The sequence below is a fragment of the Gadus chalcogrammus genome, chromosome 20 (genome assembly GCF_026213295.1).
Source record: "Gadus chalcogrammus isolate NIFS_2021 chromosome 20, NIFS_Gcha_1.0, whole genome shotgun sequence".
NCBI classification, from domain to species: Eukaryota; Metazoa; Chordata; class Actinopteri; order Gadiformes; family Gadidae; genus Gadus; species Gadus chalcogrammus.
Window position 1 is genome coordinate 14505169 of NC_079431.1, and position 25111 is coordinate 14530279.

General features: G+C 43.4%; 4 protein-coding genes across 4 annotated transcripts; all 4 read left to right on the forward strand.

Moving 5' to 3' along the window:
* The first annotated feature begins 598 nt into the window (after positions 1 to 598).
* On the forward strand, positions 599 to 1531 carry LOC130373793 (olfactory receptor 51E1-like). Its single transcript, XM_056580425.1, has one exon. The coding sequence runs from the start codon at positions 599 to 601 to the stop codon at positions 1529 to 1531; it is 933 nt and encodes a 310-aa protein (XP_056436400.1).
* Positions 1532 to 6689: 5158 nt separating this feature from the next.
* LOC130373794 (olfactory receptor 1019-like) lies at positions 6690 to 8949 on the forward strand. The gene is made up of 2 exons (XM_056580427.1): positions 6690 to 7640; positions 8932 to 8949. The coding sequence occupies exons 1-2, from the start codon at positions 6690 to 6692 to the stop codon at positions 8947 to 8949; spliced, it is 969 nt and encodes a 322-aa protein (XP_056436402.1).
* A 10597-nt stretch (positions 8950 to 19546) lies between these two features.
* LOC130373428 (olfactory receptor 6C1-like) lies at positions 19547 to 20536 on the forward strand. The gene has a single exon (XM_056579908.1). The coding sequence runs from the start codon at positions 19566 to 19568 to the stop codon at positions 20511 to 20513; it is 948 nt and encodes a 315-aa protein (XP_056435883.1). The 5' UTR covers positions 19547 to 19565; the 3' UTR covers positions 20514 to 20536.
* A 2464-nt stretch (positions 20537 to 23000) lies between these two features.
* On the forward strand, positions 23001 to 23953 carry LOC130373795 (olfactory receptor 2K2-like). Its single transcript, XM_056580428.1, has one exon. The coding sequence runs from the start codon at positions 23003 to 23005 to the stop codon at positions 23951 to 23953; it is 951 nt and encodes a 316-aa protein (XP_056436403.1). The 5' UTR covers positions 23001 to 23002.
* The last annotated feature ends 1158 nt before the right edge of the window (positions 23954 to 25111 follow it).

Consider the following 25111-nt stretch of genomic DNA (forward strand, 5'->3'; position numbering starts at 1 on the left):
GGCCAAAGCTCACATGTAATAAATAGCATTTATGGTAAAAACTAATTTAAGCATCCTCTCTTGAGCCGTTTGTCCGTTCTGGGCTACTGTAGGAACATGGCGGCTCATTGGAAGAGCAGCCACTCCCTATTTAGATACAATATATTATATTCCATTTCTGCCAAGTCTGTTCCGATAGATGCCACTAGATTCGTCCCACCGCACCTTTGAGTTATTGAGAATATATGGCAAGCATGAAAAAAATAAAACTGTAATGACGCTATGGTGACATCACTACCATGCATTAAAGAGGCTGGCAGCTCCTCTGTCTAACTCATACAGCTCTGCTCCATCTAGTACCATGAGGACTTTCCCTCACTTGTAGGAACCATAGACTATCTCTATGAAAATATAGAAGAAGATACAATTTACACACTGTATATTTTAGGGTTAGGGTTATTCTTTAAGATTTCACGTTGTCATATATTATCATTTGTTTGGTGTATTATGATCTGCTTTGATGATCTTTTTTTCCTCGGATTTGACCAAACCATGTTACATCAGAAAGGAGAGGTTTAAGAAGAAACAAGGAGGCCCGGTACACCTATCTTCCTGTGTAATGGAAAATAGTTCGCTTTCATTTCACTTTAATCTTACTATGTTTGGACACATTGGAGACTATAGATACCCAGTGTTTGCATTTAGTTGTATTCTGTATACATTTATTGTATCTGCTAATGTCATCATCATACTTGTAATCTCCCTAGAGAGGTCCCTGCATCAGCCCATGTATGTTTTAATTGTGTGCCTTTCAGTCAACTCTCTGTATGGATCCACTGGTTTCTTCCCAAGGTTCCTTAGAGACCTTCTGTATGAAACTTATTTGATGTCCCGTCTAGAGTGCTTCAGTCAGATCTACGTCATGTATACGTATGCATCGTATGAATTCACAATTCTCAGTATGATGGCATATGATAGATATGTGGCTGTATGTAAATCGTTACATTACCACAACACCATGACCTCCAAAATGGTATACAAGCTGTCTCTCTTTGCACTGATCTACCCAGCCTTTGCTGTTGGAACTGTTTTGATTTTTTCTGGTAGACTCCCTTTGTGTGGTAGCAAAATACCAAGAGTGTTCTGTGCTAACTGGTCTGTTGTGAAGCTGTCTTGTGTAGACACTTCTATCAACCACCTGGTTGGCATGTTAGTCGCTGCAATGACTGTGTTTATACCCCTGCTCTTTGTTTCATATACATATCTAGAGATTTTGCTCATTTGTAGGAAACGCTCTGCAGAGTTCAAATGGAAAGTTTTCCAAAGCTGTCTGCCGCACATTGTTACATTTTTCAGCTATACCATTAGCATCTTTTGTGATATTACTCTGAGCCGCTATGATATAGAAGAGCTATACCCAACCCTATCTGTAATTTTATCCCTCGAGTTTGTTGTGATTCCTCCAATTCTAAACCCTCTCATGTATGGCCTGAAGCTTCCAGAAATGAGAAGAGTGCTATTAAAATTGCTATGCCGAAACAGGCAAGTGTAATAGTAATTTTACCAATTATATACTGCTACTATTTATCTCCTTTATATACCGACTATCGACGTAATTAAACCAGTTATAACGTAACGTTACCCCTCAATATGGGATTTTTGGAGATATTGCCAGATAATACATTTCTTCTTCTGGAGCTTGAGGATTGATTTGATTTTTGTGACGCCATGATATGTTCAAGAGAAACTTATCAATAAACTGGATGTTAGTAAATATTTGCCCAAATATGTTTGTCAAGTTCGTTAGAAAGTTATTATAAGAATACAACTTTAAATGCACACATGCTCTTCTGTCGCGTATAGTCGGTAGAGTTGAAATGCCTTTCAAAAGCTTTGGTTTTCTGGACCAATTTTAGCATTAACTAACTTACTAACTTACTCGCGGCGGTTTCCATCATGAATTAAGTTAATTCATAATTAAGTCACACCCATCAATAACAGAGCTTTATTTCTTTGTACAAACCTAAATGTATTTGTTTTATGCTGCCCTCTTGGCCAGGTCTCTTTTTGAAAAGAGATTTTAAATCTCAGAGACTTTTACCTGGTTAAATAATTGTTAATAGAAATACAATTTTAATATCTAGAATATCTCAGGCCCTCTCTGAGGTGGAAGACAGTTCCCCTCAACCAAATGCCGTGATGTGTTAATGAGGCTCTCATGTCAGCAATGAAACCTCTGAAGAACTCTTCTGGATTCAGGTACACAGGGATTTTCCCTTATTAGATTTATGTTTTCTCTGATGCAGATTTTGAACCATCTGTGTCGGACAGGCCATACCGTGAGCCGATTTCTGCTGCTGCTGTCTTAAAAAAACAACACTGGTATGTTTAATCTCGTCCTTTAGGTAGGATGAATGAAGTATCATATTAAAACTATTAATATACCTATTAATAACTATTTATTACAGAAGGCCATTGGACATGCAATCCAGAGTTGGCTCTAGAAGCAACTGTGGGATAAAGGAAATCATAGTGCTGTCAAGCGATTAAAATATTTAATCGCGATTAATCACATTAATGTCATAGTTAACTTAAAAAAAATTCTATGCTAAATATCCCTTGAGTCCTTTGTCCCATTAATTTTTCTCATTTAAATGCTTATCAACATGGAGGAAGTGCATCGGCTTGCCTTGTGCAAATGTTTTTGCACAAACAACATTGGCATATACTGATCAAAACAGGACGATACAAAAAAAAGCCTATTGTGCAATTAAACAATGAACATACAAACATACTCCCTTGAACATAGCAGTCAGGCTACTGCTTCTTTGTTTTGAGCCCAAGAAAAAAAAAAGAATTTTCTAAAAAAATAAAATAAAAATTGCATTAATCGAGCGATAAACAAATTAACGCCGTTAAAATTGGCTTGCGTTAACGCAGTTAATAACGCATTTAACTGACAGCACATATTGGCATGGTAAATATCCATATAGGGCCTGATTTATCTTGGATTATTTAACGTTCATGATGTTGTTGTGACCACTCTATGTGTGAGCAGAGTCATAACTGGGGTACCGGTGTTCTGTTGGCCAACAATTCTCTGGGGCAATACAGTCGGAGCCATACCTGGCCCAGTTCTGCCTGGCTCAATGGCACAATGGCTAGGGTGTCGGGGTGGCAGTCATCCAGCCCGCTCTGGTGCTGGAGGGGACGGCAGTATGGGTACTGCTCGACCTTGACCAAGTGGAGCAGCGAGACAGGCAACGATCAGGGCACTGGCGAGGTGGTTTGGCCGTCAGTGATCTGATTGGTCCATTTTAGCTGATTGGCTGATTGGTCCAGAGTAGTCTGAGGCTGTTTGCTGGAAATAGCTTTTAGGGAAAAAAATCTCACCTACCGCTATTCCCCTCTGTTTCAGTCCCTTCAGAATGCGCTGTTTCTGGTGTCTGTAGCTTTAATGCAAATGAGCTGCTGCCCACTGACCAATGAGCTGTCAGAGTGAACCACAGCATGAAGGAGAAGGGATTGTTGCCGTTTGTGGACTCCTGGAGCTCTATATCTATCTAATATAATCAGGGCTTGAAAACGAAATCATCTTTCAATCGTTCCACTCCGAATATTTAACGTTTTCGTTCTTGCGTTCCGCCAGCAACATATCATTCCTGAACCGGTTCGGAACGTAAAATAACGTTCGTTCTTAACATTCCGGCAGTGTTATTGGGCCTAGTCTATTTTTGTGGTCGATTTCGGGTGACCAGATGTCCCGCTTTGTGCGGGTCAGTCCCGCAATTCCATTACTTTGTACACGTCCCGCAAATTGAGAAGTTGTCCCGCATTGTTATTGGCAGTCAAACTCGATTTTTGTAATGCGTGTTTTATAATTTGGCATTTATCAAATAGCTGTGTGTAGACGATGAGGGCTGTCATCAGGGAGCGGGCGGGCTGTTTGATCATGTCAATGAAACTTGGACGCGGACGCAGGTTAAGGGCACGCCCACCAACAAGAAACAATGCAAAGGTGATGTAGTGGACTCTGTAATTTAGCTCACGTTACCTTTGTCGAAGATAGAGCTCAGTGCAACTGTTGCTTCCAAATCACCTCTCGCCAGGGTGGTGGTGGGAATTTGTGACAACTGAGCTTAGCGGGCGCCGAAGTGAACGTGGCAACCGGAAATATATATATATTTTTTCATGAAATAGGCTATGCTTTTGTGAAAAACCCGTTATTAACCGGTTTTGGGGATTTCAGAATAATGTTTCTGTTTCGGAACAGTTAAGCCCAGTTCAGACCAAAGATTCACCTTGCAACGGCTTGCAACGGCTTGCAACGAGACGGTTTTAGAACGTCGCAGGGGCGGTGTGAACGGGTCGTTGCAAGGCGTTGCAAGGCGTTGCAAGGAGTCGCCAGAGATTGAACATGTCAAATCGCAAGGTCCAGTTTTAGAACGCGGCGATTTAACTATTCCTCTTCAGCCAATCACAGCACAGAACAACTTGTACGTCACGGCCTTACTCCGTCCCGGTACCGTACTGTCGTATTTTGTAGATGTATTTGCACTTTTAATCTTGCTGAATTCTACGACGAATAATTGTGTCCAAATACAGATATGAGGACGACAAATGACCTGAAAAGATTTGGTTGGGGTTTGTCTCATTTTTCCTGCATTTACAGTGTGGGCGCAGAATTCGACGGTGCGCTAGATTGATTTTTGCATCGTTGATTGCGACCTGCGTTGCTTGTGGACTCTGTGATGATCGCAGACACAAATAATTGTGTCCAAATACAGATATGAGGACGACAAATGACCTGAAAACACTTGGTTGGGGTTTGACTCATTTTCCCCGCATTTACAGTGTGGTCGCAGATGTCGACGGTCTGCTGTCATGAATTGTGACCCATCGGGGATTGCGACCTGCTGCTTGTGGACTCTGTGATGATCGCAGACATGAATAATTGTGTCCAAATACAAATATGAGGACGACAAATGACCTGAAAACATTTGGTTGGAGTTTGACTCATTTTCCCCGCATTTACAGTGTGGTCGCAGATTTCGACGGTCTGCTGTCATGAATTGTGACCCATCGGGAATTGCGACCTGCTGCTTGTGGACTCTGTGATGATCGCAGACATGAATAATTGTGTGCACATACAGATATGAGGACGACAAATGACCGGAAAATGCAATGTATCCAACAACGGGTAATCTAAACTAACTGAAAGCTCCAGCTATTTACTCCAATGCAGATGTAGTGGAGAATGACAAGACATAGTAACTCTAGCCTACTCTCAAGTAAAATAAAAATAAAACTAATTGCAAACCTAACTAATCGCAAACCTAACTAATCTAACCTAACCTACGCAAATGATGATGTTGCGGCTCTCAGCATGTGCCAGAGCGTTCACAGTTGCTATGGAAACCACCTAGCGTTGCAGCCCGTTGCAGCGCGTTGCAGCCAGTGTGAACTGCCCAGTTTTAGAACGTCGCAGCCCGTCTCGTTGCAAGGCGTTGCAAGGCGTTGCAAGGAGTTGCGAGTTGCAAGCCGTTGCAAGGTGAATCTTTGGTCTGAACTGGGCTTAAAACACCATTTGGTTTTCGTTTCCATTTCCGTTCCTCGTAAAATTCTGTTTGTTTTCGGTTTTCGTTTTCGTTCCTTGAACCGGTTCGGAGCCCTGAATATAATATAATATAATAATAACAATTATCCAATAAACAGGTATTTATATAATATTATATCTAATATCACGGCAAAAAGCTATGTGCGCCTCGGATGATATAATGAATCATAAAGACTGCGTCTGATGTCTCTGGTACTTCCACAACAAGTAAAGACTCCTAGTGGGGGTTATCTCAGCCATGGTTGAGAAGAATTGGGAGAAAGGAACATTGTCCTTGACTCTCTGAAGTCCATGATGAACCACGACATGGAGGAGAAAGGGAATGTACTCTCGGAGCTGAGCTGCCGGACTGCTGTCGAGCTCGGCGGCAGCCCGGCAGCTCAGCTCCGGGAGTACAATCCCTTTCTCCGCCGGAGCTGCCGGACTGCCGCCGCCGAACTCCCCCCGCCAGAGCCGCCGGACTGCCGCCGACCTCCCCACGCCGGAGCTGCTGGACTACCGCTGAAGCTCCCCCGCCGGAGCTGCCGAACTGCCACCAAAGCTTCCAGCAGCCTTCCGGCAGCTCCGCCGGACTCCCTGTCCGGCAATCACATCTCCGCCCAGCGCTCGTCCACTGGTCCACAAAATCTTAGCTATGCTCTGAATGGAGGGGGGTGGGGAAGTGGGCGGTAATATTCAAATGTGCCCCCTTCCTACGTAGGAGGGGGCGCCGAAACTGACTGGCTTGTTCGGTAACTGTAGGCGGGGTGCTTTCAGAAATGCATATCTCACTCAAAAATCATGTAAGACCCAAAACAACACCCCAAATCCAAGGAAAAGTGTTTTTTTCATAATATGTCCCCTTTAATACACAGATTAATTTACAAACAAGGAAAAACAAATGTGCAAATCAAAATTTCCATTGGTATAGGGGTTTCAAATTCAGCTCACTGATTGGTCCATTTGATGTCTTAGGTGACGTCATCATCACCATCATAAAGAGGACTTAAAAAGTGAACAGTGTGGATGGAGATTGGGACACAACAGTTGATACCACAGCACTTTAATACAACATCTTGAGTCGTATTTTTCTAGTTGTGACTCATATCAAACAATGGACAATGTTTCAGTGGTAACATTGTTTACTCTTTCAGGTTTAAACTACACCATGGACCAAAAGATTGTTCTCTTTTCCTTTTTTTTATTGTGGTATATTGCTATTCTATTTTTTAACATATCTATCATTGTCATCATCATTATGGATAAACGCCTTCATGAGCCAATGTATATCTTCCTGTGTAATCTCTGCATCAATGGGCTCTATGGAACAGCAGGATTCTTCCCCAAGTTTCTCTGGGATCTCTTAACCTCTCATGTCATCTCTTATGCACAATGCATGGTACAGGGTTTCGTAGTACACTCTGCGAGCATCACTGATCTGTCCATCCTGGCTCTGATGGCCTACGACAGATATGTGGCCATTTGTCGACCGTTGGTGTATTATTCAGTGATGACAAAACAGAGGGTCTCCATATTTGTGTTTTTTTCCTGGTTCATTCCACTCAATGCAATGTTTGCGAACTCTGTCTCACTGTTAGGGATGCCATTGTGTGGCTCACACATAAACAGACTGTACTGTGTTAACTGGATGATTGTTCAACTTGCATGCTCAACTCGCAAGGTGACCGCCATCCTAGGATATATTAATATAATCTTTTATTTTAGCCATGGTGTGTTTATCGGTTGGTCTTACATGTATTTAATCAAGATGTGTCTAGCATCTAAAGACAAGATGGGGAAGTTTATGGCAACATGTGTTCCACATTTACTATCTATGATAATTTTTAGTTTTGCATTATCATTGGATGTGTTATACATGCGATTTGGGTCAAAGACCTTGTCTCAAAATCTCATGAACTTTATTTCAATAGAGTTTCTTCTTTTTCCATCATTCATGAATCCCCTTATATATGGATTTAAACTGACCAAGATTCGAAACATAATTCTTAGCTTTTTACCTGCCAGGAGAAGAAATGTAGAGTGCAAAACTTTCAAATTGGTTGAAGTGCCTCGGGATTTAATATTGAAATAATATAAATCTGACTTCAACCTAGCCTCTGTTTTGATGGTATATTGTTCAAATATTTTCTTAATTATGAATGGAAACCCATTGTAAATGTCCACAGTATTTCCTTTTTTATTTTGAGAATGAAGGGCGATTCCACAAGAATGCTTGAATATATCACACAACACATTTCCTTTGCTTGTATTTTACTTGTTGAAAAGTGAACCTTCTCCCTTGTTACTTGTTGCCTGTCTCAATGGCTCTCTAGGTTGCCAACAGTTCAACATGTTTAGGACAGACAGACACATAAACAGGAAGTCCAATGGCTAATCTTCCAATAAAAAATACATTCATATAACATCCATAGAATAAAAAGCAAATACATTGTGTTTTATTTAAAATATTATATATTGGCTGTTGTTCGTGCTGGACTCATATGGCCTACTTGTACAATGAGATTACAGAATGTTAACTTCATGTTAAGTCAAAAAACAAATGTTGTTTTCATCGGCACTGTTATGTACACTTTTGCTGTAACTGCATTTCCCTTTGGGGATCAATAAAGTGCAGGGGGGTAAAAGAAGAACATTTGATTATGACATAAATAAATATTTGAACAGGTTGTCAGGTTGACAGGTTGTTTACTTAAAAAATGACACCCTCCACAACTCTCTGTTGGCGTGGAACAGCCGTTGGTATGATTGCCATTATTAACGGGCTGGAATTCCTAGGAAAAAGGACGGAAGTGACGTCTATAGGCGTAAATAATGGCAAATTTTCAACATTTGTACATTTATTAATTTTATATACATTTATCTATTTTCAAAAAGTTTGTATTAGTTCTAAACAGTGGCAGAACAACCTTGCAAAGGGCCCGGGGTAGAAATGGGTCAAGCCCCCTGCCCCCCCCCCCAACACACACATGTACATACACGTGCACACACACGTGCACACACACACACACACACACATTTCAAATATCTTTATTTGTGTCCGCATTTATAAAATACATTGCAAGGGCACAAATATTTTCAGTTGCTTTTGATGCCCTACATCCCTGAAACAACATGTTGCAGTACTTTAGTCAAACATGCACAGAATAGACAATACATACACATGAGCTTATTCTGCACACAGTCTGTTAACAGACTGAGAAAATCTATGGGTACAGAAAACACCTCCTCCTCCAAATAGCTCGGCTGCCTATAATGGAGGAGATTGAGCAATATGTTGCAAGCTGCTTGGCTTTACATTTGGACAACCTCATAATTTTCAAGCCTCTGACCCCCAGCCTGTGGACATGACCTAGGCTGCCGAAAATAAAAACGATAAGCTGGCATTTATAGCCTAAATGTAGGATAGCTTGCACTAATGGTTGGTATTTAACCTGTTTAGTGAGGAAAGCTTCTTCTAAACTTGAGTCAAAGGTGCAACCAACTTCCCATAGGAAAACCTCTCTGCTATTCTGATCAATCACAATGACATCCGGTGTATTTGCCGTTATACCTCTAAATACATTGGGGTCATTGCATTGGAACATTTCTGGTTTCACACATGAGTGTTTGAAGAACAAAACAGAGGAACAAAACATGGGTGACACATCTTTGGTGATAATGTCAACAATCCTGTCATGCCGGGCTATGTATAGTCCTTGGTAAACATTACAACCGTTTAGTATGTGGGACATAGACTCTATGGTCTGACGCTGTCCATGGTGTAGACAGTAAGAGTCATGATTGTTGGGATACCAGATGGACAGATTCAGTTTAGTTGGCAGCACCTGGAGGCGAGCCTTTATCGTAAAGATTAGGATTTCCTCATCGATAGCTGCATTTTTTAGAATTGAGTGGGACACCAGAGTGATCAGCTGACTGGAGGCAGGCAAGCTTCCCTTGCAGCCTCAGTCCTGTCCAGCGCTCCTTTCCCTCTTTCTCTCGGAGCTTTAGAAGGTGCGCGCGCGCGCCGATGGTGGGGAGCACGCTGGATGTTCCGTCGCGGCTCACTGTTGCGCGCACATTTATTGACAGGTCCGTGATCACAGACTTAGAGACGCTCACCCCCAGGCTCGGACTGGTAATCTATGATACCGGGCATTTGCCAGAAGGGCCGGTCCACATTTCGGCGTGCGAGGGCCGGCCCTCATTCAATCATACCGGCCCCAATACTGATTATACGACCGCCTTACTTACCTGACAATACGGATAACTCAAAGAGCCCAAGAAAGAACCTAACGTCAAATTGTTGCAATGGTGCATCCAGTAGCGCTTCCTTGTCATGCACATCTATGTGACGGTTGGTATATGGTATAATTTTCTATTTCTTCAAACTGTAAAATCCTGTTTCTTCAAACTGTACAATCATTGCAACAAACTAAATTAAAATAAAACTAAAATGCTTTCTCTAAACTAAACTACGATTTTCTTCTTATATTTGGCGAATTTATGTTCGAATAATTTGCAAAAATATGTTGCGGTGCACGATGGGATTATACATCTAACAGCGAACGTTAACGGTCCATGGATGCTGCGGATGTGCTTCGCTTAAATTTTAATTTCAGTGGATGTGCTAAAAATCATGGAAAGAGTTGGCAAAAAGAAGAAAGGGGGAGCGGAGAAGATTCAGGACAAAAGGCAGAAATCTCTACAAGCTGAGGCGTCTGGATGTTTTAAAATAGATCGCTTGTTTGCTGTGGCCAGTGCTTCAACCGTTGCTGCTAGTGCCCCCGACGTCCCTGCTGCTACAACCTAACATAATCCATTGGTTGCTAGCAGGACTGTCCGGGTATGTTAAACCGTGTGGATTAATGTGGAATAATTGCAACTTGCAAGAAGCCCCGCGATCAAGACAGCGTCAAGGTAGGCCGTTTGGTTTTTAATTGTGCCCACCGCGACATGTTGAATTCGGCTCACAGGTCTTTCTTAAAGGGGTAGTTCGGAATTTTGGACATAGGGCCTGATTCCGAAGTGAGCATTGGTATTCTATATCACTGGAGACAGTTTTCAACACATTTCATTCAGTCCTTCTAGTTGCAGAGTTCGCTCGTGCTAGGCTAGCGCACGTCAACGGGCAATGTTAGCCTGCTATGAAAAACAGTCTTACCCACTCCACAGTACACCCGAGGTAAATCAATTATAACGCCAGACTATAGATTGAAATGTCTGTGTTGATAGAATAATGTTAGAAATAAAACTAACCTTGCATCGCATGAATCATCGAGGGACTACTTTCTCAGCAGAAGCGGAATTCTACTATGCGCTGGTTATGCTGCTATCCATTTGGATGTACGAAGTGGTAAAGTCGCCAATCTCCCAGCTTTCTTGCGGCATTTCACTGAGGCACGCCCCCTTTCGGTCGTAGTATCTCGTCGCTTTCAAAGTAGAGCGAGCAGATCGGTACAACTAGCAAACAAGATGGCTGCGCCCATAGTCAATGGGGATTGAGCTGTATTTTCTTTGTATTTGTACCACGTTGGGGGTTATAATGTCAATTTTAAATCCTCTTACACACTTGATTTCATTGCTGCTTTAATCCGGTCACCAATTTATGGTCTTGCTTTGCGTGAAATTCAATGTAAAGTTGTGTTTTCAAGCTGGTTTGCCAAAGAGCCTATGTTGCTAATGATGACTAGCCCGCTACTACCCCTCGTGGCTCGACAGAAACACGACAGCACTTGTTGAAATAAAAATTGGCGAAAATGGCAAAATATTATTGCAATGTAAAAGGCTTGCAATGTTAATGGTTCTGTAAAGGCTGGCAACCATTAAACACTTGATTATTTATTTTTTCCAAAATAGTTTTCTTCTTAAACTCGTCGGACACAAATAGCAAACTGGAAGGCTGGAGCAAGGGAAATACGTCACGTTCTCGCTGAAGCTGGTCGTTCGTACCAGCCTACCATCAAAATGGATAGCAGCATTAGGTTTGTAACCGAATCACGACAGAAGAACGTAAACAGAGAAGCGTGGGACAGAAGCGCAATTGAACGACTAGGCAACATGATGGTTCAGTGTGCTTTTAGAAATTGTAGAAATAAACGGTACAGATGGGCACCACAAAGTTTCCACCAATTTCCAGTGCGAGATCCAGAAAGGACTCAACTGTGGCTTGTTGCTGCTGGCTTTGACATCAAAACACCGGCTCGTACATGTACGGTTCGTTGGATACAACAAATTCCTCATAATCGTCTTCAAAAGCAGATGCATCGCTAACTCCTCCAAACGTGGCCATATCTTGTTAATTTAATACGCTTGTAGAATTCCTTCGTTCACTGTACTCTGCGTTTGTAGCAATGACAGCGGCAGGTAACCTAGGTATCAGTCCGCCGCTGCCGTAGCCTACGTACAGGAATATAAACACTGCTGCTGAGACCCCGCAATTCCCCCCCCCCCCCCTAAAGGGGGGGGGGGGGGGGGGTCGGTCGGTCGGTCCATAAGGGGCCGGTGTAGATGGAAAAATGCCAGGGCCGAAAATCGTTCCCAGTCCGACCCTAGCTCACCGTCTCGTTGTCCGCTCTTTTCCACTCCAGGGAAACACCAGTCCAGTCACACAGATCGTTCAGATCGGGCCAGTCAGAGTTTACGCCAAACCCTGGTGCATTGGTGTCCAGTTTACCACTGGGCTTCTTTTTAAACCCAAGGAAGCTGGGGAGGTCGCTCGTTTTCGGGACCTTGCGCCGCTCCAGGTCTAGAATGAGCGAGGCTCTGGCGATCTCTCTGACTGCCTGATCGTCGCTGTTAAGCATGTTTAACAAATGGGCAAGGCGTGTGGAAATATATGTCCATTCAATGTCTGTTATCCCCAGCCCCCCCTCCCGCTTACTGTGAAAAATGAAGTCACGGGTTGTGTGTGTGCTCATGCCAAACCACTCTCTCACTCGTTGTACAGTTTTGTTGTTGAGTTCGTACAGTACCTTCTTTGGTATGTGAACATTGGAGAAGAGATGGTGTATTTTGGCCAGAGCAATCTGCCCGATCGCCTCCAGTTTCATAACCAGGGGGAGAGGAGAGGAGTGTATCATGTCCAGCCTGGCCATGTAGTCGGTGACAATCTCGTCTACTTGCGCTGTCCACTCCCCGCGATATTGAATTTATGACCGAGGTAGCTGTATGTTTCGTGGCGCGCAAAGACTCTGATTGGTACATTGTTTATTGTGAATGTTGGGATTGTGTCTGATTTGGCATGATACCAGCGATTGCCGCCACTCCTCCTCTCGTAAAAGACAGCACATTTTGATTATTTCACCTGTAGTCCAGACCACTCTAAAAAAGAGTCAGTCCTGGAAAGCATGTCTTTTATAACGCCTTCGTGTCGGGAGCATACGACCACGTCGTCTGCGTACCCCTGCACGGGGTTGGGGGAGTAGGTGTTAAGGGGCGCACACTGGCACATCCACCGTATCCATCCATTGATTGCCAGCACAAAGTTCACCGCGCTCCACGGGCAGCCCGTTTTTATACCCAGTTGTAATGGGATTGGGTCCGTGAGCTGTTTGCCGCATATCACTTGGATAAAGGAATCCTTATAGACGTCTTTGACTATGTCTATATACACCTGAGGTAGATGTATTTCTTCCAGGGATCTAAACATAATGTTGTGCGCCAGGGTTCCAAATGCGTCACGGAAATCTAAAAACACTGCGTAAAAGCGGGATGAATCACACACACACACACACACACACACACACACACACACACACACACACACACACACTCACTCACTCACTCACTCACTCACTCACTCACTCACTCACTCACTCACTCACTCACTCACTCACTCACTCACTCACTCACACACACACACACACACACACACACACACACACACACACACACACACACACACACACACACACACACACACACACACACACACACACACACAAACACACATAGTGCCCCTCTGTGGCCTATCCCGTTGAGGAGAGTCGAGTGCACACTGTAGGCCTACATTAAACTCGTCATCAGTATTCTTTCTCAATTTCAGGTACATATACGCTATTCTTATTACTATAGTTTACTTCCTGATGCCAACCCTTCCCATTAATCCGGGTTTGGGACCGGCCGGCACCTAGTAGAGCTGGTTTGCCCTTGAAGTGGCTTGGTTACTCTAAACTATATGCATATATTACAAAGATTACAATAAAATAAAGCCCCTTACACACTACTGAACCACATCGGAAAAATAGCTCTATAATAGGCTAGTCCAACAAAAATATATAACAAGATAGTTTTAAGAGCTCAGAAGTTTTAAGAACATATGGATGTGGACAAATTATAAACCGATTAGAAGACCTGGCTGGGGAATAATATTATAATTCTTAAACTTTTATTTGTATTCATTTTAGTTTTTTCCTTTAAAGCCTATAATCTAGCCTATATAATTTGTGTTGATAATGTCGTTATTTTGAGTTTGAGGAAAAGTCAAAATGCCATTTTGAAACCTAACATATGCATGCAAAAAGCAACAACATAGATTAACAAAAAAGTAACAAATGTATCCATTTTTGATAATGTTTTAGGGATTTCATTTCACAAATTTTATTTTTCTACTTTTTTTCTACCACCATAATAAAATAGTATACCTAAAATCGTTCAGGTTACGTGGTAACCCTGGTTCTCTGAGTGCAGAGAACATCTCTCTACTCCGTTACATATTCCATATGTACGGGGTAACTCTTTAAGACACCCCGCCAGGAGACGGTGCCACCTAATAGATAGATAGATAGATAGATAGATAGATGGATGGATGGATGGATGGATGGATGGATGGATGGATGTGGGAGGACCAAGTGGCTGCTGCGCATATGGTGGTGAGAGAGGCTCCCAGCCACAAAGCCCAGGAAGTCGACACACTACTGGTTGAGTGTGCTCGAATCCTGGAGGGCAGGACCGCCCGAAAGGGTGTAACCTTGCTGGATGGTGTCCACAACCAGTGATAAAGTCGACACTTCGAAAGTGGACCCAAGCAACTAGTGTGAAAACACACAAAGAGCTGGCCTGACTTTCTTAGCGGCTTAGTGCGCCGTATAAACTCAGACAGGGCCCTTACCGGGCAGAATGCTAGCTGGTCCGCTGCTGAGACAGGTAGGGACTGCAGCTCCATGTTCTGGGACAGATGGAAGTCAGACAGGACCTTGAGCAAGAAGGCTGGGTTGGGGCGAAGAACCACCTTCGACCCTTCCGGAGAAAAAGTACAGCAGTCCCTGTGGACGGACAGTGCATGGTGCTTATCCTCCTAGCCAAAGGGTTGGCCAAGAGGAAGCTGTTTTTAGGGAGAGCTACTTTAGGTCCACATTGCTGAGGGGCTCAAAAGGCGGATACTGCAGAGCCTCAAGGACAAGATCCAAGTCCCAGGGTGGTACCTGAGGACCCCTACTGGGCGCTGTAAGCCTTCGTGCTCCCTTAGGTATTGGGAGATCATAGAGCAGCCATCCTCACTAATGGCAAATTCTCCGATACGGACTGCCTTGATAGCTACCAGCATACCTCTCAGGGTGACTGCAGATTTACGGGCCTCCAACTGCGTTTGCAGGAAGAGCAGGATGTCCTGGGTTGAGGCCAAGAAGGGGTCTGTCTGGTGTGCCTGGCACCTCCCTGTGAAGACTCGCCATCGATAAGTGTAGGCTTCCCTAGTTGATGGAGCTCGGGCCTCCTGCATCCTCCGCACCACCGCCTCTGGTAACCCTAGGGCCAGGAGCCAGTCCCTCTCAGGGGCCAGGCTACCAGCTTCAGCCCTGCTGGGAAGGAGTGGAACAATTTCCCGCCTGCCTGAGACAAGAGGTCCCCCTTAGAGGAAGCATCCATGGCTGACCCTCTAGTAGGGTAGGAATCGTCGAAAACCAAGACATGTGAGGCCAGAGCTGTTGCCAGCTTGCAGAGGGTTGGGGAGCCCAAACCCCCCTGCCTGTTGATGTACGCAGCTGTCACTGTTCTGTCGGTCCTGACTTTGACATGCTGACCCTTGAGCCGCGGCGGAAAGTGCTTTAGGGCTAGACAAACCGCCCTGAGCTCCAAAAAGTTGATATACTGAGACCCCCACCGGCCCCTCCAGTGTCCACCACCAGCGTAGGGCTCTGTAGAGCCTTTGGGAAACCATCACCTTGGCATGGGTGGGGCTCTGTGGACACAGGCCTACACTCCGGAGACACCTCTGAACAGTGCGCATGTGAAGATGGGCCTGAGGGACTATCTGTACCATTGCTGCCATAAGGCCCATGACTCTGGCTCTGGCTCCACTGGCACCCTGAGGAGGCAGTCCCTATCTGCTGGCTGTAGCTTCGACTGGGACAGGGACAGATGTCATCTCACCTCCCAGATCTGAGCCAACGAGTGGCCTAATGCCAGTGCCTACTCCTTGGACACCGAAGCCAGGCACATCGTTGATGACTGGAACTCCCTCACCAGAGAGGCATTCACCGGCTGGTTCTGCATGAGACCAGAGAGGTGGTTGGTGTACAGAGTCAGGATGGCCGCAGTAGTAGCCAGACGGGCTTGCATCGCCGTGGACCTGTGAAGCTTACCCAACAGACTCTTCATCGCCTTACTGTCTTTGTTCAGACAGGCAGGACCCCCAAACAAAGAACCTGGGGAGGGAATGAGTGGCGCCAGGTCTTGGTCCACAGCTGGAAGTGCCCCACAGCAGACCTGCTCTTGGGCGGCCATGTTGGAGAACACTTTAGTCTGCGTTGACCATCTATGGTAGGATGATGGTGAAGTAAACGACATAACAGGTCCTCGAAGTCTGGTAGGAGAGGGATTGCTGACCTGAGACTTTCCTCTGCTTCAGCCTCTAACCTGGAGGCAGCAGCTGTCTTCTTTTTTAATAGAACGATGTTCAGGGCCTTGGTTGTCCTGCCAACAATCTCCCCAAACAGGTGAGCCAGCTCTCGCCCGGAAGGGTTACATGAGGTGGTCGGAGCCATTCGCCAAGCTTACCTTCGCCTCCACCCGGGAAAGTGCCACCGGCTTCGATGAGAAACATCGTTCTGGGGCAATGTCATCAATGGTGAGGGGGTGGGCAACGACCCGGCCAAGGTGGCTAAGTTGAGTGGGCGACCATTTCCTCATAACATCGTAGAGGTGAGAAACACCTTGGGCCTGGCTTCTTATCGCCATTTCCTTCAAAGACTTTTTTCTTGCCAGCATTGCTAGCACTTTACATCACCGGACACACAAGGAGCAGGCCTTCTTATGGGATAAGCAATGCAACACTGCCTTTGACTTGCTGCAAACGGCGCTCACCAGGGCCCTCTTCTTGGCTTATCCAGACCCAAGCCGAACCATTCATCGTGAATACCGACGCTAGTGATGTGGGCCTCGGTTCATGGCTGAGTAACGTTGGACCACTTTGGGGACTCAAAGACCCTCATGGTGACTCCGTGGCAGCTTCTACTGGCCAAACTGCCGCCAGGATGTTGAGCTGTTGGTCCACTAGTGTGACAGCTGCACCGCTGAAGGTGCCCACACAACGATAACATGCCCCCTTACAGTATTACCAAGTGGGGGTCCCTATGGATCGCATGGGAGTCGACAACCATGGTCCTTTTCCTCTCACTGACAATGGCAACCGCTATGTTCTCGTATCTATGGAGGATTTCCTGAAATGGCCATTTGCGGTGTCAGATCAGACCTCATCATCACGGCAACTAGTGCAGGAACTGTTTTCACGGTTCGGTGCAACAGAGGAACTCCATGTGGACCAGGGGCGTAACTTTGAGGCCCAGGTATTCCAGGACTTCAACTGGGGGTGAAGACTCGGACCACCTCATTGCATCCACAGAACGTTGGTCTTGTGGAATGGTTTAATCATGGGCATGATGGCCCACCGGCTTGCTATCCTCTCCAACCGGCTACAAAGAGACTTCGACCTTCATTTTCCCCTGATCCAAAGGTCATACAGAACCGCAGTTCAAGAGTCCACACACTGCAGCCCGGCCGCTCTAATCTTCGAACGGAAGTTGCGGACCCTGTAGACCTGATGTTCGGGCCCCCTCCAGAACCGGGACTGGGCAGTGAGCCTGGCCTGGAATATTTCTCACAGCTACGACAGTGGTTTAGAGAAACTCACGCATTTACCAGACGGATTTCCCTCAAAAACGCTGGAGTACGCCAAGAGCAGGCTTATGACACCAGCTGCACGGAAGAGTACTTTGTGAAGGGGGCCCAAGTGTGGAAATACCCTCCTGGAAGGAATAAGAGGGTCTCTACAAAGCTCAGCAGTCATTGGACTGGTTCATGCACTCCCCTGTTGTAGTATTAGGGCTGTAACGATCCATCAATGTAGATCGATTAGGGATGCAAATTATCGAGTAATTCATTAATCGATAGTTGTTTCATCTTATCGATCGATGATCGATTAATTGATAAGCGGCAATTCTTCTGAGAAGCTGAATTTCCTTCTGAATGTGACACATTTAGGTGGTAATTCAACAAAGTTGTTTAGTTGTTGTACTTTAAAATACATTTACATTTAGGGCATTTAGCAGACGCTTTTATCCAAAGCGACTTACAAGTACATTTGTCAAAAATACTTCCACATATTGTGCATTTGGCGTCTTTGTCGTCATTAACCAACTTAAAGTGGCTCCATTACTGCACTCCGTTTTGCCCTCTTCATCGTGTCACTAGCTGTGTTCGAAATCGTTCCCTATTCCCTATGTAGTGTACATGATATAGTGCACTATATAGGGAATAAGGAACGAGAATTCGGACACTACGCTGAACATTTCTAAACGTCATTTGCGTCAGTAAATGCGCCGGGTATTTGTGTGACGCAGACAGATGCGCCTACATCAAGTAAACAAACCGGGCACTCACGACGAAAGCTGGAGGTTGTATCCTTGTTTAATTAATTTTGAATGTTAAATATTCTATGTTAAATCCCAAATAAATTGTTGACATTTCTAAACGAATGCCGGACACTCCATCATTAAATGTATTATTTTTCGCGGTTATTCGGCTTCTTCTTCTCCCCTGGAAAAATACAACCGCATTGCATTGTGGTATACGGGAGTAACATGTAGGGAACATCGTATGTACCCTATTTTAAGTCCACTATATAGTGCCCTATATAGTGGACCACTGAGAATTCGAACACCCTAGAAAATGGCGTGCACCCTATTTAGTGCACTACATCCATGATAGGGAACGATTTCGAACACGGCTAGTAGTGTCCCGCTTTTCGTTTGTCTTGTTCTGCTTCGCTTGTGTTCCCGCGTGTGCGTCAAGTACGTCTGGCGTCAAGCGCGCCCTCTGGTGGACGGTTGGGGAATTACGGGTTAAAAATGCGATTAATTGCAAGTAATTTATTTTAATCGAGTAATCTCTTATCGACAATTAATCGATAATCGATTAATTGTTTGCATCCCTAAGATCGATTCATCGATTGATTGCCGAACGATCCAACTGCATCAATGTAACGCTCAAACATCGATGCATATCGCTGTATTATATTTACTACCCTGCTGAGCACACAGTGCCACCGAGGCGAACAACATCTTCCACTGCACCTCCAGGACTGACGCCCTGTGTGGTTTCCAGTGTAGAACATGTTGAAAAGAAAGGTTTTTTTCCGGTTTAAATAAAAAAATGAACACCTAACATCTTCATTTTAAAGTCTTTGTCTTCCATTAATGCCTCCGATAATCACAATACATTATAATTGGCAAGCATAATATGATACATTCTAATGTAGTATTCACTGAAAAAGGTAGTTTCTGTGCTGACTAACATGATTGGTGGATTTGAGCTTGCATGCTCATTGGTGGCCTTGACTGTCTCCTGAATATATTTTAACACACTAAAGAGGACCCTTTAGGGATAAGGAGTATAGGACAATCCCTCCCTCTCTTACAACTGTAACCCTAATGAGCATTGTGTTACTCCAGCGAAGAGTGGTATAGTTTCATTACAAAAATGTTGTAAGCATATGAACATGATTATGGATAATGTCTCACTTATAACAGTGTTAAGTCTTTCTGGGTTGAATGAGTTCACAAACTACAGAGTGGTTCTCTTTACCTCCACCTTGCTTTGTTATTGCTTGATACTAACCATCAACTGCGCTCTGATTCTCACCATTGTCCTGGACAAAAGCCTTCATGAGCCCATGTACATTCTGTTGTGTTGCCTCTGCATTAACGGGATTTATGGCACCACAGGCTTCTACCCCAAATTCCTCCTGGACCTGCTGTCTTCGTCTCATGTCATCTCCTACAACGGGTGTCTCGTGCAGGCCTTTGTGATGTTTTCGTTTGCATGCAGCGACCTGTCCATTCTCTCTGTCATGTCCTACGATAGATACCTGGCTATCTGTAGGCCCCTGCGCTACCACCGTTATATGAACAAGCACAGGCTGTCCCTGCTGGTCTTCTTCTCCTGGTTGATCCCTTTCAGCTTTATGGCCGTCTGCATTATTCTTACCTCCCGGCTCACGCTGTGCAGCGCCAAGATCCAGCGACTGTACTGCGTGAATTGGGTCATCGTGTTGCTGGCGTGCCCGTCGAACAACACCACACCGAACAGCATTGTGGTGTACCTCACCATGCTGGTGTACGTTTTCCACGGGGTGCTGATCGGCTGGTCCTACATGTACCTGGTGAGGACATGTCGGGGCTCCATGGAGAACAGGAAGAAGTTCATGCAGACATGTGTGCCCCATCTCACCTGCATGCTCATCTTCATGTCCACCGTCATCTTTGATATCATGTACATGCAATTTGGCTCCAAAAACATCGCTCAGTCACTGAAGAACTTCATTGCCATAGTGTTCCTGATTATATCCCCGATCATGAACCCCGTCATATATGGATTCAAACTGACCAAAGTACGGAACAAGATAATTTTTTATTTAAATGTTTATAGGAATTACTCATAACTGAGGGTTCATGTGCTGACAATAATCATCGTAGAAATAAATTTAGATTGGTCTATATCTGTTTATTTACACCATAATGTAAAGTGTAGTATCTATTTATACAAAGAGGTGAGGTGATACCACAATAATGCTTGAACATATCACATCACACATTTCCTTTGCTTGCCTTTTGCTTGTTGCATGGTAAAGCTTTTACCTAACCTAACCCTAACAACCATACACCAAAATCAAATTATTTTATTTATTAAAAGACCTCTTGTGAAATGTATCGCTCAATCGATTGTGACTGTCTCTAATGGCTTTGGTTTTCACTTAATATTACAGAATGTTATGTTCACTTTAAGTATAAATACTTTTCTTCCTTTGCACTGTTCGGTCCACATTTGCTGCTAGCAAACCTGCATTACCCTTAGGGGATTAATAAAGTGTTATCTATGTATTTATTTATTGCAAGGCGGTAAAATTAGAACATTGGATTAAAAAATGTATAATCCTGATTTAAGGTTAAGAACAAACTTGACATAAGCTTCTCAAGATGCTGTCCCCACATGTAGCAATTTTAAATAAAAAAATTGGAAAATCTTAACATGGCTTAAAAAATATTATATGCATTGATTTCACAGATTTAACCACCTTTGTAACGGTAAAAGGGACTACATGTAGCTCATTTAAATGCATAAACTGCTTTACATTTCCAATATTTGAACAGGTTGTAATTCTTCCAAATATGACACCTTGCCCCAATCTCTGGTATTGATCAACATGTCGTTTTATTTCCATTATATTTTAAACTTGCAGTTTTTGGCACGTTTTGGCATGGACTCTTGCCGTACCGCCCTCTCGCCTCAGTTGTTGTTGGGCAGGCGGCAGCAGCACCACACGTGCTGCAGCGGTTGGCTCCCCTGCTGATTCCCTTCCTGGGGGGGCTGGCAGCCCTGTCTGTCAGCGCCAGCAAACTTGAGGGACTATGTGTTGGGTGATGGGGATGTTGGGGAGGACTGACCCCTCAGGTGGGGGCTTTGATCTGGAAGGATTTGTTGCCTCAGGGACTCCTGGGACAGATCGGTTTGCACTTCTATTTGCAGGGCCTGGCACTCCATCACTAAACCTCACTGGAACCAACTAAGGTTAAAGCACCTTACTTCAAATTGCAAGTTTTTTCTTTGCGTTGGCGTATGAAGTACCCTACCTGTATACCCATGATGGTTCTTTAAAGCTTTAACCAGATAACAGAAAATCAATATAATATACAAGTACTACATAATTTTACAAATCCATACTTATTAGTACATTTTTTATCATTTACGAATTGGCGATTTAATGGAAAACGGTGGGAATCTGACTATGGAAAATATCCTGGAAAACACTTGGAAAATGATACACTGAAAATAGTGGGAACCCCAAACTAAATGTCAAAGGTTTTGAACTAATGTGCACTTCTTGGATTCATTAAATTTGAAATATATTTGTGCTACTCCATTTGTTAATGGTGTTCAAATATTTGGTCATGGCACTGGTGTCATTCGATTGAACTGATATGTGTTGTGTTTATCATTCCACATAGATAAAGTAGTAGCATACTGTGGTCTTGTAACATTACCTAGGGTTAGCAGTATGTGTTATTTATGAACTCTATGTACAGAACCTGTTGTGTACAAAAGTACAAACCCACTTCTCAAGACTTTTGTGGTCCACTGTATCGAATGCAGGTCATTAATGCAAAACACCTAAAACAGCAACCTGTTCATGATTGTCAAATTACTTTTATTTTGTTGAGTGATATCTATTCTATGAGTTTGTTTTAGATCCAAACTCAGAGTCAGATTGTTCGAAAAAACAGGGTCTTTTAAAAAGTTGTTGATCTGGTTAAAAATGCATATATTTAAACATAATCATCATTATATATTGGAGCATGGGAATAGCTCTACAACCTGCTAAATAGCTTACATTTCTTTAACATAATCTCCAATCGGAACGATATAATAGGTTGTTTGTAAAGGTTGTCCAAAACAGCCCATATAAACATGTTGGCCCCCTTTCGACTGCAATACGTTACATATTTCAGATTCCGTCGGCCCAAAAAAAATTACTACATAAGAAAGCCTCCTGGCAATTAAGACAAAGCCCTAGTATCAGTGTTCTTTATAAAATGTTCTGTAACAGTCTAAAAACCACTTTAGGTCTAGATTTGCTATGTTTATTTGAGTATTTGAAATACATTATAATCATTGTCAAGCATAATATGATTCATTCTAATGTACCATCCACTGAAGAACGTAGTACCTGTGATGATTGGGTGATTTAAACTTGCATGCTCATTGGTCGCCTCGATTGTCTCCTGACTATATTTTAAAACACAAAAGAGGACGGACCCTTGAGAGATTAGGAGTACAGGAGTATCCCTCCCTTTCTAACCGCTATAACCAAAACGAGAATTGTGAGAGTCCAACAAAGGGAGATACAGTTGATATGATGAATGTTGTAGGCATATGAAAATGATGATGGATAATATCTCGATGATAACAGTGTTTAGTCTTTCTGGGTTGAATGAGATCGCAAACTACAGAGTGGTTCTCTTTTCCTCCACCTTGCTTTATTATTGCTTGATACTAACCATCAACTGCTCTCTGATTCTCACCATTGTCTTGGACAAAAGCCTTCATGAGCCCATGTACATTCTGTTGTGTTCCCTCTGCATCAACGGGATTTATGGCACCACAGGCTTCTACCCCAAATTCCTCCTGGACCTGCTGTCTTCGTCTCACGACATCTCTTACAATGGGTGTCTCGTGCAGGCCTTTGTGATGTTTTCGTTTGCCTGCAGCGACCTGTCCATTCTCTCCTTCATGGCCTACGATAGATACCTGGCCATCTGTCGACCCCTGCACTACCACAGTGTCATGAACAAGCACAGGTTGTCCCAGCTAGTCTGCTTCTCCTGGTTGACCCCCTTCAGCATTCTAGCCATCAACATCACCCTTACGTCCAGGCTCACGCTGTGCAGCGACAAGATCCAGCGGCTGTACTGCGTGAACTGGGTCATCGTGTTGCTGGCGTGCCCGTCGAACAACACCACAGTGCACAGCATCGTGGCGTACCTCACCATACTGGTGTACGTTTTCCACGGGCTGCTGATCGTCTTATCCTACATGTACCTGGTGAGGACGTGTCGGGGCTCCATGGAGAACAGGAAGAAGTTCATGCAGACCTGTGTGCCCCATCTTACCTGCCTGCTCACCTTCCTGTCCACCATCGTCTTTGATGTCATGTACATGCGCTTTGGCTCCAAAAACATTGCTACGTCGCTCCAGAACTTCATCGCCATAGAGTTTCTGATCATACCCCCGATCATGAACCCCCTCATATATGGATTCAAACTGACCAAAGTACGCAACAAGATTCTGTTTTATTTCAATATTAATAGGAAGTATTCACAATAGAGCGTTCATTTGTTGACAATAATATTTTTTGCAATACATTTAGATTGGTCTATATCTTCTTGTATTTTACACCATTATTTAAAGTGCCGTTTTTGTATACTAAACTGCTTAGAGGTGATACCACAAGAATACATATCCCATCACACATTTATTTTGCCTGCATTTTACTTGTTGCAAGGTAAACCTCTCTGGTTATTTATTCCCTGCCTCAATGCCTCTAGGTTGCAGTACAACAATGTTTGGGACAGACACACACACACAAACAGGCAGTCCAATGGCTAATCTTCCAATCACAAATGTATTACTATAACAACCATAAAATAAAGGTGAAAACATTGTGTTGCAATTAAAACATTACATATTGGCTATTGTTCGTGCTAGACTCATATGGCATATCTTCTAATAAGAAAAAAGACAATATAACAACCATACACTAAAAGCAAATACATTTTATTTTATTGAAAGACATCCGAAATACATAGGCAAGTGTTCGTGCTGGAATCTTATGGCCTAATGACTGGTCCAATTTGATACATATTAAGTTTTGGCTCTGGTTTTGCATTTAAGATTACAGAATGTTTACTTAATGTTGAGCAGAAAGAAACCTTGTTTGTTTGTCTTTATTTGCATTGTTTTGTCCACTTTTGCAGTTATAAAATCTGGATTTCACTTTGTGTATAAATAAAGCCTTATCTACTCACAGGTAATATAAGAAAATTTGATTAAGAAATATACAATGCTATATATAACAACAAGGTTTAACAAAGAACTTGGCTTCAGACTTGTTATGATTCTGTCCCACATGTAGCAATACTATATACAATTTCCCAAAGTTTGTAGTGAATAAGAAAGAAAGAAAGTAAGAAAGAAAGAAAGAAAGAAAGAAAGAAAGAAAGAAAGAAAGAAAGAAAGAAAGAAAGAAAGAAAGAAAGAAAGAAAGAAAGCATAAAACTTATGAAGAACAATAGTTGAGCGCTGCATGCAGCACTCACCTAATGATGGGAAAATTTGTGCATTGTTCAATTTATTTAATGTTTAGTGATTTAAACAGTTTTAAACCAGCCTATGCTAAAAGGGACTAAGTGTATTATTGATCAAATGCCTTTATTTTGTTTTCATCGCCAATATTTGAACAGTTTCTAATTTTGCACAAAAATG